Raw genomic sequence first — 16,802 nt, forward strand, 5'->3', positions numbered from 1 at the left:
GAAGCGAATGCAGCTTCTTTTGCTCCTTTTTTTCCTCTTTGTTTCTGACTTTGCTGAATAAATATGTTCATTTTCAACCACTTGCTTTCCTCATTGTGCTGCTGCCACATTGAACAATGTTAGGCTATGTCAGGCACAACTCCTTTAGATTGAGTTGTAAGATGGGATGGTACTGAGGATGAGTAACCTTTGTAGCTTGGTTCTTAAATGGCAATACATAGTTGCAATGAAGTGTCTGCTGTGAAACTGATGTCCCCTCATTAGTGTTTCTCTTCCTCCTCCTATCATCCATGCGTGCTGTGAAGAGCACCAGGCTTCAACTCACCTGGTGCATGGCTGTGTTTTAAAAAGGCTGGGCAGCATTGGGAGGCCCAGAAGGTTTGGGCAGTGGCGAGTCCATTCGTCATTGGTGAGCGGAGGACAGCAAGTGTGGACACCAGGGAGGTGCGGGCACAGGTCACCAGCTGAGGTGTGGAGAATGGCATGAAGAAGCCCACTAGTTATGGAAAGAAACCTGCATGAAACTCATAAAATTGACACTTTGTTGGTTTCTGTTAAATTTCAGCCCATTGTTTTAATACATCACCGCAGTAAGCCTCATAACTTTGTAAAAATAAATGGTGAAACTCATTCGCCTTGCATGGCTGTCTGTAATTCCTCTCTCTGGCTTGTTCCTTGTTCTAATCCCTGTGTCCCTGATCTTAGACCTACAGGAAAGGATTTGAGAAGCCATGCGCAGTGTACTTAAGAGACGCTAAGCCATCCTTCCTTGAAGAGGTTTTCACCGGGTCAGTGCAGGCAGATGGCGGGGAAGGTGGGAAACGCGGAGAGAGCAGCGAGTGAGGAGGGGGAAGAGCTGTGGATTACCCCGGACTGCTCGGCAAACAGGGAATGCGAGCAAGTGGGTAAAAGGCAGGACTGTATGGCGGAGGATGGAGAGGACGAAAGGGAACAGGACAACAACGCTGGAGTGTTCACTATCTACCGCAACACTTTGGAACAACCGGATTATGCGGTCTCCTTATTTGTGAAGGTATCAGTCCAGCTTCTACTATGCATAGAAAGTTAATTACTTGTTACTTTTTTTTTGAAAAATTTTGACTCTAATATTTAGTTTGTCCCTTAACTGTCACAAAGAAAATGAGGATATATTTCCTGCCCTGAATTGCAAAGCCTGATATGAACCTGGGGTGGTTCTCTCCTGCTTAAAACTGGGATTTGTAACTACTCCTGAGGCTTTGTGTACAGAAAGGAAAATGTGTTTCTCAATTTGATTGCAGTGTATGTGTGTGCTCGAGTTCAATGGCATCGAAGACCGAGTTAGTGTGTACGTCCACTGTTGCATTAAATAACCACTGCAGTTTGTGAGTGTCTACACAGTTAGAGCAAACAGCCATTTGCTGTACCTGTGTATACACACATTAATACGTAATTATTATACAGTTACATTAAGAATCTCGTTAATGTGTGCAAGTGTGTACTGTATACGGTTACGTTAAGCACCCGGGCGGTGTCTGTACATAGTTGCATTAAGCACCTAGTTAGTGAACACTTGCATTAAACTTGCAGTTGGTGTGTGTGCGTGCGTGTTCACAGTTGGACTAAACCTATCCATAAGACCATAAGACATAGGAGTGGAAGTAAGGCCATTCGGCCCATCAGTCCACTCCGCCATTCAATCATGGCTGATGGGCATTTCAACTCCACTTACCCGCATTCTCCCCTTGCCCTTAATTCCTTGTGACATCAAGAATTTATCAATCTCTGCCTTGAAGACATTTAGCGTCCCGGCCTCCACTGCACTCTGTGGCAATGAATTCCACAGGCCCACCACTCTCTGGCTGAAGAAATGTCTCCGCATTTCTGTTCTGAATTTACCCCCTCTAATTCTAAGGCTGTGTCCACGGGTCCTAGTCTCCTCGCCTAACGGAAACAATTTCCTAGCGTCCACCCTCTCCAAGCCATGTATTATCTTGTAAGTTTCTATTAGATCTCCCCTTAATCTTCTAAACTGCAATGAATACAATCCCAGGATCCTCAGCCGTTCCTCGTATGTTAGACCTACCATTCCAGGGATCATCGTGTGAATCTCCACTGGACATGCTCCAGTGCCAGTATGTCCTTCCTGAGGTGTGGGACCAAAACTGGACACAGTACTCCAAATGGGGCTTAATCAGAGCTTTATAAAGTCTCAGTAGCACAACGGTGCTTTTATATTCCAACCCTCTTGAGTTAAATGACAACATTGCATTCTCACCGTTTAGAAAGTAGTCCATGCTTGTATTCTTTTTTTCCAAAGTGCAAGACCTCGCATTTGCTCACATTGAATTCCATCAGCCATTTCCTGGACCACTCTCCCAAATTGTCTAGATCCTTCTACAGCCTCCCCACTTCCTCAGTACTACCTGCCTGTCCACCTAACTTTGTATCATCAGCAAACTTTGCTAGAATGCCCCCAGTCCCTTCATCCAGATCATTAATATATAACGTGAACAGCTGTGGCCCCAACACTGAACCCTGCGGACACCGCTTGTCATCGGCTGCCATTCCGAAAGATAACCTTTTATCCCAACTCTCTGCCTTCTCTCAGACAGCCAATCCTCAATCCATACCAGTAGCTCACCTCGAACACCATGGGCCCTCACCTTGCTCAGCAGCCTCCCGTTTGGCACCTTATCAAAGGCCTTTTGGAAGTCTAGATACTTGTCACCTCTTCAAAGAACTCCAACAGGTTTGTCAGGCACGACCTCCCCTTACTAAATCCATGTTGACTTGTTCTAATCTGACCCTGCTCTTCCAAGAATTTAGAAACCTCATCCTTAATAATGGATTCTAGAATTTTACCAACAACTGAGGTTAGGCTAATTGGCCTATAATTTTCCATCTTTTGTCTTGATCCTTTCTTGAACAAGGGGGTTACAACAGCGATCTTCCAATCATCCGGGACTTTCCCTGACTCCAGTGACTTTTGAAAGATCTCAAACAACGCCTCTGCTATTTCCTCAGCCACCTCCCTCAGAACTCTAAGATGTAGCCCATTGGGGCCAGGAGATTTATCAATTTTAAGACCTTTTAGCTTTTCTAGCACTTTCTCTTTTGTAATGGCAACCATACTCAACTCAGCTCCCTGACTTCCTTTAATTGTTGGGATATTACTCATGTCTTCCACTGTGAAGACTGACGCAAAGTACTTATTAAGTTCTCCTGCTATTTCCTTATCTCCCATCACTAGGCTTCCAGCATCAGTTTGAAGTGGCCCAATGTCTACTTTTGCCTGTCGTTTGTTTCTTATGCATTGAAAGAAACTTTTACTATCATTTTCAATATTACTGGCTAGCCTACTTTCATATTTGATCCTCTCCTTCCTTATTTCTCTCTTTGTTATCCTTTGTTTGTTTTTGTAGCCTTCCCAATCATCTGATTTCCCAGTGCTCTTTTTCTTTAATACATTTCCTGACTTCCTTTGTCAGCCATGGATAATCTTTATTTTCTTGGGGATGAACCTCTGTACAGTGTCTTCAATTATACCCACAAACTCCTGCCATTTTTGCTCTGCTGTCTTCCCCGCTAGGCTCTGCTTCCAGTCTATTTTCGTCAGTCCTTAGTGTCCTTAGTGTAAGGGTGTATACAGTTAAATTAGATGTTCAGTTATTGTATGTAACCACACAGTTACATTAACCATCTAGTTAATGTGTATGTACATTATGTTCTGAATCATTGTTTCTAGAGGTTTCCCCACTATCCTATCTACCTGCGACTCCACTTTCAAGGAGCTATGAACCTGCACTCCAAGGTCTCTTTGTTTGCAACACTCCCTAGGACCTTACCATTAAGTGTATAAGTCCTGCTAAGATTTGCTTTCCCAAAATGCAGCACCTCGCATTTATCTGAATTAAACTCCATCTGCCACTTCTCAGCCCATTGGCCCATCTGGTCCAGATCCTGTTGTAATCTGAGGTAACCCTCTTCACTGTCCACTAGACCTCCAATTTTGGTGTCATCTGCAAACTTACTAACTGCACCTCTTATGCTCGCATCCAAATCATTTATGTAAATGACAAAAAGCAGAGGGCCCAGCACTCCACTGGTCACAGGCCCCCAGTCTAAAAAACAACCCTCCACCACCACCCTCTGTCTTCTACCTTTGAGCCAGTTCTGTATCCAAATGGCTAGTTCTCCCCGTATTCCATGAGATCCAACCTTGCTAATCAGTCTCCCATGGGGAACCTTGTCAAACACCTTACTGAAGTCCATATAGATCACATCTACTGCTTTGCCCTCATCAATCTTCTTTGTTACTTCTTCAAAAAATTAAATCAAGTTTGTGAGACATGATTTCCCATGCACAAAGCCATGTTGGCTATCCTGAATCAGTCCTTGCCTTTCCAAATACATGTACATCCTGTCCCTCAGGATTCCCTCCAACAATTTGCCAACCACCGAGGTCAGGCTCACTGGTCTATAGTTCCCTGGCTTGTCTTTACCGCCCTTATTAAATAGTGGCACCACGTTTGCCAACCTCCAGTCTTCCGGCACTTCACCTGTGACTATCGATGATACAAATATCTCAGCAAGAGGCCCAGCAATCACTTCTCTAGCTTCCCACTGAGTTCTCGGGTACACCTGATCAGGTCCTGGGGATTTATCCACCTTTACCCGTTTCCAGCACTTCCTCCTCTGTAATCTGGACATTTTGCAAGATAACATACACAGCTGCAACACAACTTACTAACTTTTATTCTTATGGCCCTGACTGATGAAGGCAAGCATGCTGTACACCTTCTTTCCCACCTTATCCACTTATGTTACAACTTTCAGCGAGCTATGGACTTACATCCAATATCCCATTATATATCAATGTTCCTAAAGATCCTGTTATTTACTGTACATGTTCGTCTTGCATTTGACCTCCCAACATGCATCACTTCACATTTGTGTGGATTAAATGCCAGCTATCATTTCTCTGTCCAACTTTCCAACTGATCTAGATCCTGCTGCATCCTTTGATAATCTTCCTTACATATCCACCGTTTCACCAACCTTTTTGCTGTCTGCAAACTTGCTAATCAGACCACCTACATTTTCAGCCAGATCATTTAATAATATAATAAACAATAGAGGTCCCAACACTAATTCTTGTCAGCACAGACCTCCAGTCAGAAAAATGGCCTTCACAACTGTCCTCTACCTTCTATGACCAAGTCAATTTTGTATCCACATAACCAACTCACCGTAAATCCCAAGAGACTTAATCATCGGGACCACCTTAGCAAGAATGATCTTGTCAAATGCTTTAATAAAGTCCATATAGAAAATATCCACTGCCCTACCCTTATTAATCATCTTCATCACTTCCTCAATGTGGTGATTGAAACCAGCTAGATCTTGTTGATTATGAGATCCTTGATTGAGGTTGTTAAACGGGGCCAATCAGAAAAAAACTAGCCGACCAATATAACTAGGAGATTTAGGATCTCCTCAGTTCAGTGAACTGTGCATAAGTAAATAAAGGGTCTCTTGATGATGGGATACCAGCCTCTGTGCAGTTATTTCACTCAAAAAAGTCAGATTTGTGAGGCATGACCTCCCCTGCACAAAGCCATGGTGACTATCCTGAATAAGTCCATTCTTATCTAAATGCTAGTAAATCCTGTCTCTAAGAATTCTCTCTAATAATTTCCACTGATATAAGGCTCACCAGTCTATAATTTTCTGGATTATCCTTGTTGCCTTCTTAAACACTAGCTATTCTCCAGTCTTCTGGGACCTCACCTATGGCTGAAGAGGATGCAAGAGATCTCTGTCAAGGCCCCTGCAATCTCCTCCCTTGCCTTCTTCCGTATCCTGGGATAGATCAAATCAAGCCTTGGGAATTATCTACCTTAATTTTTTTTAGAAGAGAACCAACACTGCTTCCTTCTTAATATCGACACACCCTAGAATATGAACATGTCGCTCCCTAAACTTATTAACATCCATGAACTTCTCCTTGGTGAATATAAATGTGAAATACTCGTTAAGGACCTCAACAGTTCCTCTGGTTCCATGCATAAATTCCCTTCCTTGTTCATGAGTGGACTTACCCTTTTTCCTAGCTATATCCTATTTCTAATAAATGTACAAAATGCCTTGGTTAGTTAGATTAAAACCTCAGTTAGCTTAGAACGTACGCAGATATATAAAGAGTTATTTTGTGTGCGTGTGCGCGTGTACATGTATGTGTGAAAGTGTGTGCGTGTCTTTGTATGTGTGAGCGTGTGTGTAGATAGTTACATGCAACGCCCGATTAGTATATGTGCACCCAGTTACATTAAACGCTCAATGTCTGTGCAATGCTAAATTAAACGCCCAGTTGTTATGTGTGTGAATAGTCATGCTACTTTCTCCCCACCCCCACCCTCCTCTAGCTTATCTCTCCACGCTTCAGGCTCTCTGCCTTTACTCCTGATGAAGGGCTTTTGCCCAAAACGTCGATTTCGCTGCTCCTTGGATGCTGCCTGAACTGCTGTGCTCTTCCAGCACCACTAATCCAGAATATTAAATGCCCAGTTAATGTATGTGGGTAGTTACACGAAACACCCAGTTAGTGTGTCTGTGCACAGTTACGTTAAAATGCAGTTAAAGATTATACTTTTATATTAAAGAAAGAAAATAAAAGATGTATTTATATTGTGTTTTTCATAACTACCAGTTATCTCAAAGTTACAGTCAATGAAGTACTTTTGAATACGAGTCACTGTTGTAGGAGCTTCACAGCAGCTATTTTTCACACCGTAATACCACACATACAGCAATGTCATAATGGCCAGCTAATCTATTTTTGTGATGTTGATTGGAGGATCAATATTCGCCACACCCCAAGAATAATTCATTTGCTTTTCTGTGGAGTGATGTCATAGGATCTTTTACATCGACTAAAGCAGGCAAGTGGAGGTCAGTTTACAATCTCTTCAGGGGGTTGGCAGCTTTGACAGTGCAGCACTCCTTTAGCACTGCAATAAAGTCAGCTTTGATGTCTGTGCACAAATCCTGGAATTGAACTTGAACCCAGACCCTGTGACTCAGAGGTGCGAGTGCTTTGAATAGCACCACAGCTGCAACTTCAAACACCGAATTAGTGTACGCGTGTTTATGTGCACGGTTACATTAAATAATAGTTAAAGCATACGTACATAGTTGCATTAAACACCCAGAATGTGTATGCTGTTTCATATTCTATGAAGGACCACAGTATATTCCTGCTACATGTTCAATTTGTTGCTGTCAGTCATTATCTAAATTTTATTTTTGCATTCCTCATTGCAATGCCTGCAGTTTGTCCTGAAATTAAAATGCTCCCAGTAAGAATGTAAGCCGTTCCTTGCAAAGAGGACAGCACAGCTTGGTGACTGACCAATCCAAAATTAAAATGTGCCTGGCAATTTGGAAATTTGCATCAATAAACAATCAATGTCCTCTGGTGTCTATTGGTTACAGAATGGAAAGAGGAAGGCATAAGAAAATTTAGAACTGTTTCAAAATTTTTTGATAAGTGTTGTTAAATAAAATGTACTATTTCTGTAATATGATTGAAAAAGATACAAATTAAATTGAAGAAGAGAAAATATTTCATGCCAATGTCAACCGAGAACTGAGCTGCATGTAGAAATTCAAGGGGAAAATAGAAAAACAAATAACAGAAACAAGTAGTGAGTATGAAAAGAAACTGGCAGCAAACATAAAAAAGATACAAAAGTTTTCTTGAGGTAAATAAGTAGCAAAAATGGCAGTGAAAAGAGGAAGAGTGCTATTTAGGTGCAAAATGACGATTTACAGATCGAGACATGGCTCAGGTATTAAGTTAATATTTTGCGATTAGCTTTACTAAGGAAGAGGATGCTATGCAGATTATGGTGAAAGAGGAGGTAGTTTGAACACTTGAAACTTTTAGTACTGATAAGGAGGAGGCACTAGATAGTCAGTCTATGCTTAAAGTTAATTAAGTACCAGGACAGGATGAGATACATCTAAGCACACCAAGGGAAGTGAAAGTGGAAATTGTGGAGACAGTGAGCATAATGTTCTGGTATTCCTTCAACTCAGGGTGATACAAGAGTACCTGAGAAATGCAAATGGCACTAATATTTGTTTAAAAAGGAATTTAAGGATGATCCCAGCAATGAAACACTTAACTAGTGGGGAAACCTCTAGAAACATTCAGAACATAATGAATTGCTACTTGGACAAATGCAGATAAATGAAGGAAAGACAGCAAGGGTTTGTGAGGAGCAAATTATGTCTAACGAAGTTGTTGGAGGTTTTTGATGAGGGCAGATTCATGAAAATGAGTCCAAGGTTGAGAAACCTGTGTTGTGTAGCTAGATTGTAAAAGTTAGGGCTATTCACTTACAAGAGGAGAAGTCTTGGAGAAAATTGGATCAAACTCATCCAGGATCTGGGCAGAGTACATTGAGAAAAGCTGTTCTAACTCATGAAAGAAGCCGGAACAAAAGGTACAGATTTCAAGTAATTGGAAAAAGAAACAATGGAGAGATGAGGAGAAACTTCATAATACAACATGAGGTTAAGATCAGATTAAACTGCCTAAGACTATCATGGAGGCAGGTTCATTGGAGCAATTAACTGAGAATTAAATAATTATCTGAAAAGGAAGAATGTGCACAGTCAAGGGGAGAAAATGGGCAAGTGATATGAGTAAATTGCTTCTTATAGAGAGCCAGCCCAGATACAACTGCCTGAATAATCTCTTTCTATGTTATAACAATTTTGTGATACTGTCATCATATTTTTCCAAACAGACCATGCTGGAACATATAAAGTACATACTAATGCTCAAAATGTTTAGAGATGAAAGATTTGAAGGTAGAAGACAGAGGGTGGTGGTGGAAGGTTGCTTTTCAGGCTGGTGGTCTGTGACCAGTGGTGTGCCACAAGAATCAGTGCTGCGTCCACTGCTTTTCATCACTTACATAAATGATTTGGATGTTAATGTAGGAGGTTTGGTTAGTAAATTTGCAGGTTAACCAAAATTGGAGGTGTAGTTGACAGCGGTGAAAGTTACCTCACAATACAACAAGATCTTGATCGGTTGGTCAATGGGCCAAGGAGTGGCAGATGGTTTTTAATTGAGATAAATACGAGGTAAGGCAGAAGTGGGTACTGCAGATGCTGGAGATTAGAATCAAGATTAGAGTGGTGCTGGAAAAGCACAGCAGGTCAGGCAGCATCCGAGGTCGATTTTCCTGCTCCTTTCAGGCAAAAGCCCTTCATCAAGAAATACAAAGTGATGCATTTTAGAAAGGTAAGTCAGGGCAGAACTTATACACTTAATGATAAAATCTTGGAGAGTGTTACTGAACAAAGAGACCTTGGAGTGCAGATTCATAGTTCCTTGAAAGTGGAGTTGTACGTAGATAGGATAGTGAAGAAGGTGTTTGGTATGCTTTCCTTTATTGTTCAGTGCATTGAGTATAGAAGTTGGGAGGTCATGTTGCTGTGCAGGACATTAGTTCGGCTGTTTTTGGAATACTGCATTTTGGAATTCTGGTCTCCCTCCTATGGAAAGGATGTTGTGAAACTTGAAAGGGTTCAGAAAAGATTTACAAGATTTTGCCAGGGTTGGAGGATTTGAGCTATAGGGAGAGGCTGAATAGGCTGTTTTCCCTGGAGTGTTGGAGGCTGAGAGGTGACCTTATAGAGGCTTATAAAATCATGAGGGGCATGGAAGGGTAAATAAACAAGGACTTTTCCCCAGGGTGGTGGAGTTCAAAACTAGAGGCCATAGGTTTAAAGTGAAAGGGGAAACATTTAAAAGGGACCTGAGGAGTACCTTTTTCATGCACAGGATGGTGTGGGTATGGAATGAGCTGCCAGAGTAAGTGGTAGAGTACAAGATTTAAAAGACATCTGGATGGGTATATGAACAGGAAGGGTTTAGAGGTATATGGGCCAAATGCTGGAAAATGGGACTAGATTAATCTGGGATACTTTGTCGGCATGGACGAGATGGACCGAAGGATCTGTTTCCGTGCTGTATATCTCTATGACTCTATGACCCAGTCATTCCTTTATTATAAGGAAATCTACTTTGGATATTTATCTAGTGACAATTTGTTGAAGGATAATGCCACTGGGTTTATTTTAAGCATTGTAATTAATATTTAAAGTCTTTTTTTTTGTTCTTTCTTATTGATATGCTTATCCATATAGGGTGTGACCTGTAGGATCAGAGATTTGTTATAAAGTTTAATATAGTGGATTTGCACAATATAGTGGATTTTTTCAATGAATTTAATTGAATTTAATTGAAATAGTATTTTCTGACAATCTTGCTATCTGGTTTGAAAATCGAATTTAGCTTCACGCCCCACAAGTTATGATGGAGTTGACATTAATTTATGTCTGAATTATGGCTCTTCATTGTAATCTTAATTTCAGATATTTATTTTGTAATTATTTTTGTGAGATTTAGAAATGTTTCACAGGAGCAAAATCGGCTCAGCCTGGCAGGGTTTTTTGTGACAGTCTTGTCATGCTTTTATCTGCATAATTTATCCCTAGTATCTTTCTGCCTCTCTTCATGACATTACGATTTACCAAGGTTGTAGTTAGTTATTCTATAGCTACCAGTCTTGGACTGGAATTTCTTGAATCCCGTGCTTACTTGGTAGAAGCAGAGATACAATTGATTTCAGATTATGGTGGCCTCATGGGGCCAAGAATCTGCTTGTCCCCTCCAGCTTAATCTGGGAAGTTTCTCTCACCACTGGGAGCCTGACATATGCCCTCTTCCATGATTAAGTGGGCCTCACCATCAAGATTCCTGCTGCAATGAGTGGTGCATTAAATCCAGCCTCATAACCTTAATGAAAGAGTGAAACTGCAGAAGCGAAATTCTTGTCCTTGGGTAAGTCTTTATTGCATACTTCCTTAATGCTTCCATTTATTTCTTGTTTTTGTTCCTCACTTGAATATGAGGATTATTTTGAATAACACCTTTGCAGTATTTCTGCATCTTTCTTTTCAAAAAGCTAACAAAATAAAGAGGGACTCCAAGGATATTGTGATCCCATTATTTTTCAAAATATTCAGAGTATTTTTTTCAATGCAGAGATAATTGTTTTTTAATTAAGGTTAATGTTTGATTATGTGCAGTTCACACCATCCACTGTGATATTATCTTGGGCAGAGTAAAGAAGGAGGTCACAGGAGACAGACTTGGGACATGTATGCTCCTAACAGTCTCTACAGTAATGCAGGCTGTGTTTATGTACTCTGTAATAGTTGCAGCAATACAGTAACCTTCATATTGTTTACTCAGCAAGACTCTTCCGTTTAAGTGAGAAGGATGGATATCCTAATCCACACTGGATTAATTCAGGCTCAAGGTGCCCTCACATAATGGAAACAATATGTTGTGGCTCTATTTGCTTTCCAGTGTATTTTTATGCAAATCTGTGCATTTAGGCTTTTTATGACCTCACATGATTTCATCCACATGTTTAAATCTGGACAAAAGTTTTTTGAGGATTTCAATGAAGCAGGAGATTTCAATCACTGCCTTTCTTCTAATTACACTTACCTTCCCCTTCCATCATCAGTATTCCTTTAATTTCATCTGTGCACTAAACATCATTACAAGATAGGGATAAGATCATAAGAACTAGGAGCAGGAGTAGGCCACTCCATCCCTTGAGACTGCTCTGCCATTCAATAAGATCATGGCTGGTCCAACATTCCTCATGTCCACTTTCCTACCTTATCCCCAAGACCCTTGATTCCAATACTGATCAATAATCTATCGCTGTCAGCCTGAAATTTATGCAAGAACTCTGCCTGCATAGCTCTCTGTGACAAGATGTTGTAAAGACTCACAACTGTCAGGGAGAAAATACCTCCTCATTGTAATCTTCAATTGGCACCTCTTTATTCTGAAACTTTGGTCTCTGGTCTGAGACTCTCCCATGAGAGGAAACTTCCTCTCAGCATTTATCCTGTCAATACCCTTAAGAACTGGTCAGGTGAATTGGCCACGCTAAATTGTCCATAGTGTTAGGTGCATTAGCCAGAGGGAAATGGGACTGGGTGAGTTTCTTTTTGGAGGGTCAGTGTGGACTTGTTGGGCCGAAGGGCCTGTTTCCACATTGTAGGGAATCTAATCTGAGGGTGGCACGGTGGCACAGTGGTTAGCACTGCTGCCTCACAGCACCAGAGACCTGGGTTCAATTCCCGCCTCAGGTGACTGACTGTGTGGAGTTTGCACGTTCTCCGCGTGTCTGCGTGGGTTTCCTCCGGGTGCTCCGGTTTCCTCCCACAAACCAAAAATGTGCAGGTTAGGTGAATTGGCCATGCTAAATTGCCCGTAGTGTTAGGTGAAGGGGTAAATGTAGGAGAATGGGTCTGGGTGGGTTACGCTTCGGCGGGTTGGTGTGGACTTGTTGGGCCGAAGGGCCTGTTTCCACACTGTAAGTAATCTAATCTAATCTAATCTAATCTAGCTATAATCTAATCTAACCCTATATGTTTCAATTAGATCGCCTCTCATTCTTCTAAACTCCAGTGAGTGGAGTCCCAACCTGTTTAGCCTTTGCTCAAAATAACAATCCCTCCATGCCAGGGATCAACCCAGTGAAACATCTCTGAACTGCCTCCAATGAAATGGTATCTTTTTTTAAATAATGGCACCAAAACCGTTCACAGTACTCTGGATGTGGTCTCAACAACACCTTGTACCTTTGCAGTAAGCCTTCAACCCCCTTGAAAATAAAGGCCAACATTCCATTAGCCTTCCTGATTGTCTGCTGCACCTCTGTGCTAGCTTTCTGTGTTTCATGCACAAGTACCCACAATTCCAAAGGTGTGCAGGATAGGTGGATTAGCCACAGCAAATGCAGGATTACAGGGATAAGGTTGAAGGGGGTGGGTAGGAGTGGTGGTCTGATGGGATGCTTTGTGGAGTGTCAGTGTGAATTCGATAGGTCAAATGGCCTGCTGTAGGGAATCTAGGATTGTATGGTAAGTCCCTTTGTGTCACATGGCACATGCACAATCTATTTCTATACCTTTGCCATTGCCATTCTGCCATCACTGCTGAGGATGCGCATAAGAAGTTCTGTTTTACCTTCATTAATATCACAGCACTTTTGAGCAGAAGCATGGCTGCATCTGCACCTGATAGGCCTAGATTGGGACTTTACCATGTGGTAATCTTGGTGGACATATATCTTAAAGCTGGTGAGACACAATGCTTCCTTTATGTACGGTACTGAGCAGAGTGGATTTCATGCATATTAAACAGGTAAATGAATTATTCAAAAGCCCGTTCATCCATTGCAAGGTTGCAACTTTCCATGACCAATTATTTCTGTATTTGCAACACAAAGAGCATTGAATATAGATATAATAATTATCCTCTGCATTCAGGAGCAAAAGCCTCATTGTGCAATGCTTGAGATAATGTCGCTGATCGAGGATTTTTCTGGAATTAGTTTTGATCTTAGTGTGGGCATAAAAGAGTGAGATGGTATAGCTAATAAAACTGAAATGAACTGTTTGTCTTCAATCCACATGTTAGAATCAGATCATTCAAAACATTTTGTTTTCAGTGACTGTGCTGGCACTGATAATAGCATTAAAGATAGAACAACAACATTAACCATCCTAATACATCATGTGCAATCCTGGCTAGCAATAGCAATGATGTATAATCCTGCAGTGTAATCTGGTAGATTCTGATTACATTTTTATAATAGTGATTATGATTACAACACGTTATAACATCACAGACATGGATTACATTGATTTTGTTACAGCTCATATTTGATACCTATCATGTAAATTGAGAATTAAGCAAAAAGCAATAAAATATAAGTTGAAACTGCCCTATCAGTATTGATTGCTTCAGATCAAGAAGATAGTTTTTATGATTTAGTCCCAGAAGGCTTTTAATAACATGGACAGAATGCGTAGGTTAATGTCAATTGGGCGTTATAAAAATTTGAAATAATTGGAACTAAAAATTGAGCAGTGTCTCTAACAATGCAATAACAACTTTTACACCAATTAAAAATGATTCTGTTGTCTATGTGTGCAAACTTTCGGTTGCTGATGGTTAACATCAGGTATCTTAGACTTCTTCTATTGGTTCCAAAAGCTGATTTTACTCAATAAAATCCATTTAATTAATTAAGCTAAGTCGAACAAAGATATTTTCAGGTGGAATAAACTGATCAGAAATAGTCCAGAGGCCTAGACTAATAATCAAGAGAATACAAGATTGAGTACCACCTTGGCAGCAAGAAATATTTAGGTCATTTTTAAAAAAAAAGTGGTATCAGTAAAAGTGACTGTGAAGTTATTGGTTTGTTGTAAATTTCCAACTGGTTTATTAACGTTTCTTATGGAACAGAACATTTGCTTTTATTCACTCATGGCGTATGGGCATTGCTGGTTGGACCAGGATTTATTGCCCATCTCTAGTTGTCCTTGAGAAGATGATTATGAACAGCCTTCTTGAACCGCTGTTGTCCATTTGCTTAATACCCCATAAAGGAAAGAATTTCAGGATTTTGACCCAGTGACTCTGAAGGAATAGCGATATATTTTGATATCAGGATGGTGTGTAGTTTGGAGGGGAACTTGCAGGCGATGGTAATCCCATGTATCTGCTGCCTGGGTCCTTATAGATGGTTGTGGTTGTGGGTTTGGAAGGTACTGCTGAAGGAGGCTTGGTGAATTTCAGCAGTGCATTTTATAATTAGCACACACTGCTGTGACAGAGCGTCAGCAGTGGAGGGAGTGGATGCTTGTGGATGTTGTGCCAGTTAAGTGGGCTGCTTTATCCTGGATGGTGTCAAGCTTGTTGAGTGTCATTGGAGCTACACTCATCCAGTCAAGTGGGGAGTATTCCATCACATATCTGACCTGTGCCTTGAAGATGGTGAATAGGCTTTGGAGAGTCAGGTGGTGAGTTACTCGCTGCAGGATTCCTAGCATCTACATTGCTTTTGTAGCCACAGTGCCTATACTGTCATACTCTGTTTCTGTTCTGGCCTGTTGTTGTCCTTGCACAGTCTGGTCAACATATGGCTTCAGTACTATTTGATTCTTAACTGCCTTCCAAAGCAAAATATGATGGTACACCACCCCACTCACCTCTATCCAGGACCCCAAACAGTCCTTCCAGGTGAGACAGAGTTTCACCTGTCTCTCTTCCATCAACTTCATCAACTTCACCAACACATTCCACCCTGACCTTAAGTTCACCTGGACCATCTCGGATACCTCTTTTCCCTTCCTGGACCTCTCCATTTCCATCAATGGTGACCGACTCAATACAGACATCTCCTACAACCCACTATCTGGATTACACCTCCTCCCTCCTGCATCCTGTAAAAATGCTATCCCTTATTCTCAATTTCTCTGCCTCCATAGCATCTGCTCCCAGGAGGACTAGTTCCACCGCAGAGCACACCAGATGCCCTCCAGTGCATCTCATCCATGTCCCACACCTCCATCCTCACACCCCCACCCCTCCAACCACAACAAGGACAGAACCCCCCCTCCCCCCAACCGGTCCTCACTTTCCACCCCACCAACCTCTGTACACATCGCATCATCCTCTGCCATTATCTCCACCTACAAACCCCACCACCAGAAATATATTTCCCTCCCCACCCCTATCTATATTCCATAAAGACCATTCCCTCCGTGACTCTCTTGTCAGATCCATGCCCTCCACCAACCCACCCTCCCCTCCCGGCATCTTCGCCTGCCACCACAGGAATTGCAAAACCTGCGCCCACAACTCCCCTCTCACCTCCGTCCAAGGTCCCAAAAGAGCCTTGCACATCCATCAGAGTTTCACCTGCACTTCTACACATGTCATTTACTGTATCCGTTTCTTCCAATGTGGTCACCTCTACAGTGGGGAGTCAGGACGCCTACTTGCAGAACACATCAGAGAACATCTCTGGGATACATTCATGAAACAATCCCATTGCCCAGTGGCCGAACAATTCAACTCCCCCTCCCACTCCACCAAGGACATGCAGGTGCTGGTTGTCCTCCATTGACAAACCTTAACCACCTGACGCCTGGAGGAAGAATGCCTCATCTTCCACCTTGGGACCCTCCAACTACATAGAATCAATGTGGATTTCACCAGTTTCCTCATTTCCCCTCGCCCCACCTTATCCCAGATCCAATCTTCCAACTCAACACCACCCTCTTGAACTGTCCTACCTATCCATCTTCCTTTCCACCTATCTGCTCCACCCTCACCTCTGACCTTATCACCATAACCCCCACCTTTATCTACCTTTCGCACACTCAGCTACCTACCCCGCCATCCGATTTATCTCTCAGCCCTGACCCACAAGCCTCGGTTCTGATGAAGGGCTTTTGCCCGAAATGCTGATCCTTCTGCTTCTTGAATGCTGCCTGACCTGCTATGCTTTTCCAGCACCACACTCTTGACTCTGATCTCTAGCATCTGCGGTCCTCATTTTTTGTTCCAACCTAGTTTACTGCATCAGGCGTTCCCAATATGGTCTTCTCTACATCCGGGAAACCAAGCGTAAACTTAGGGAACGGTTTGCCGAGCATCTCAGCCAGGCCCACAGGGGCTGACTGGACCTCCCAGTCGCTGTCCATTTTAATTACCCTTCCCACTCCCTTTCCGATATGACCATGCTTGGCCTCCTCCATTGCCACAATGAACCACACCACAAATTGAAGGTACAGCACTTCATCTTCCGCCAAGTCCCTTTCCAGCTCCTCCCCCTCCCTTCCACTCCTCCCTG

At 42.1% G+C, this 16,802-nt stretch overlaps 1 protein-coding gene across 1 annotated transcript in view; it reads left to right on the forward strand.

Moving 5' to 3' along the window:
- The first annotated feature begins 855 nt into the window (after positions 1-855).
- The window catches only part of LOC122555360 (chloride intracellular channel protein 4), a 67,648-nt gene continuing 51,701 nt past the window's right edge, over positions 856-16,802 (forward strand). Inside the window, exon 1 of the mRNA XM_043701288.2 lies at positions 856-1,033. Within this exon, the coding sequence (XP_043557223.2) occupies positions 923-1,033 (111 nt within the window). The 5' untranslated portion in view covers positions 856-922. The remainder of the gene's footprint in view (positions 1,034-16,802) is intronic.

This window comes from Chiloscyllium plagiosum, unplaced genomic scaffold (assembly GCF_037043375.1).
Source record: "Chiloscyllium plagiosum isolate Xiang-an unplaced genomic scaffold, Cpla_swu_hap1 HiC_scaffold_12, whole genome shotgun sequence".
Classification (NCBI taxonomy): Eukaryota; Metazoa; Chordata; class Chondrichthyes; order Orectolobiformes; family Hemiscylliidae; genus Chiloscyllium; species Chiloscyllium plagiosum.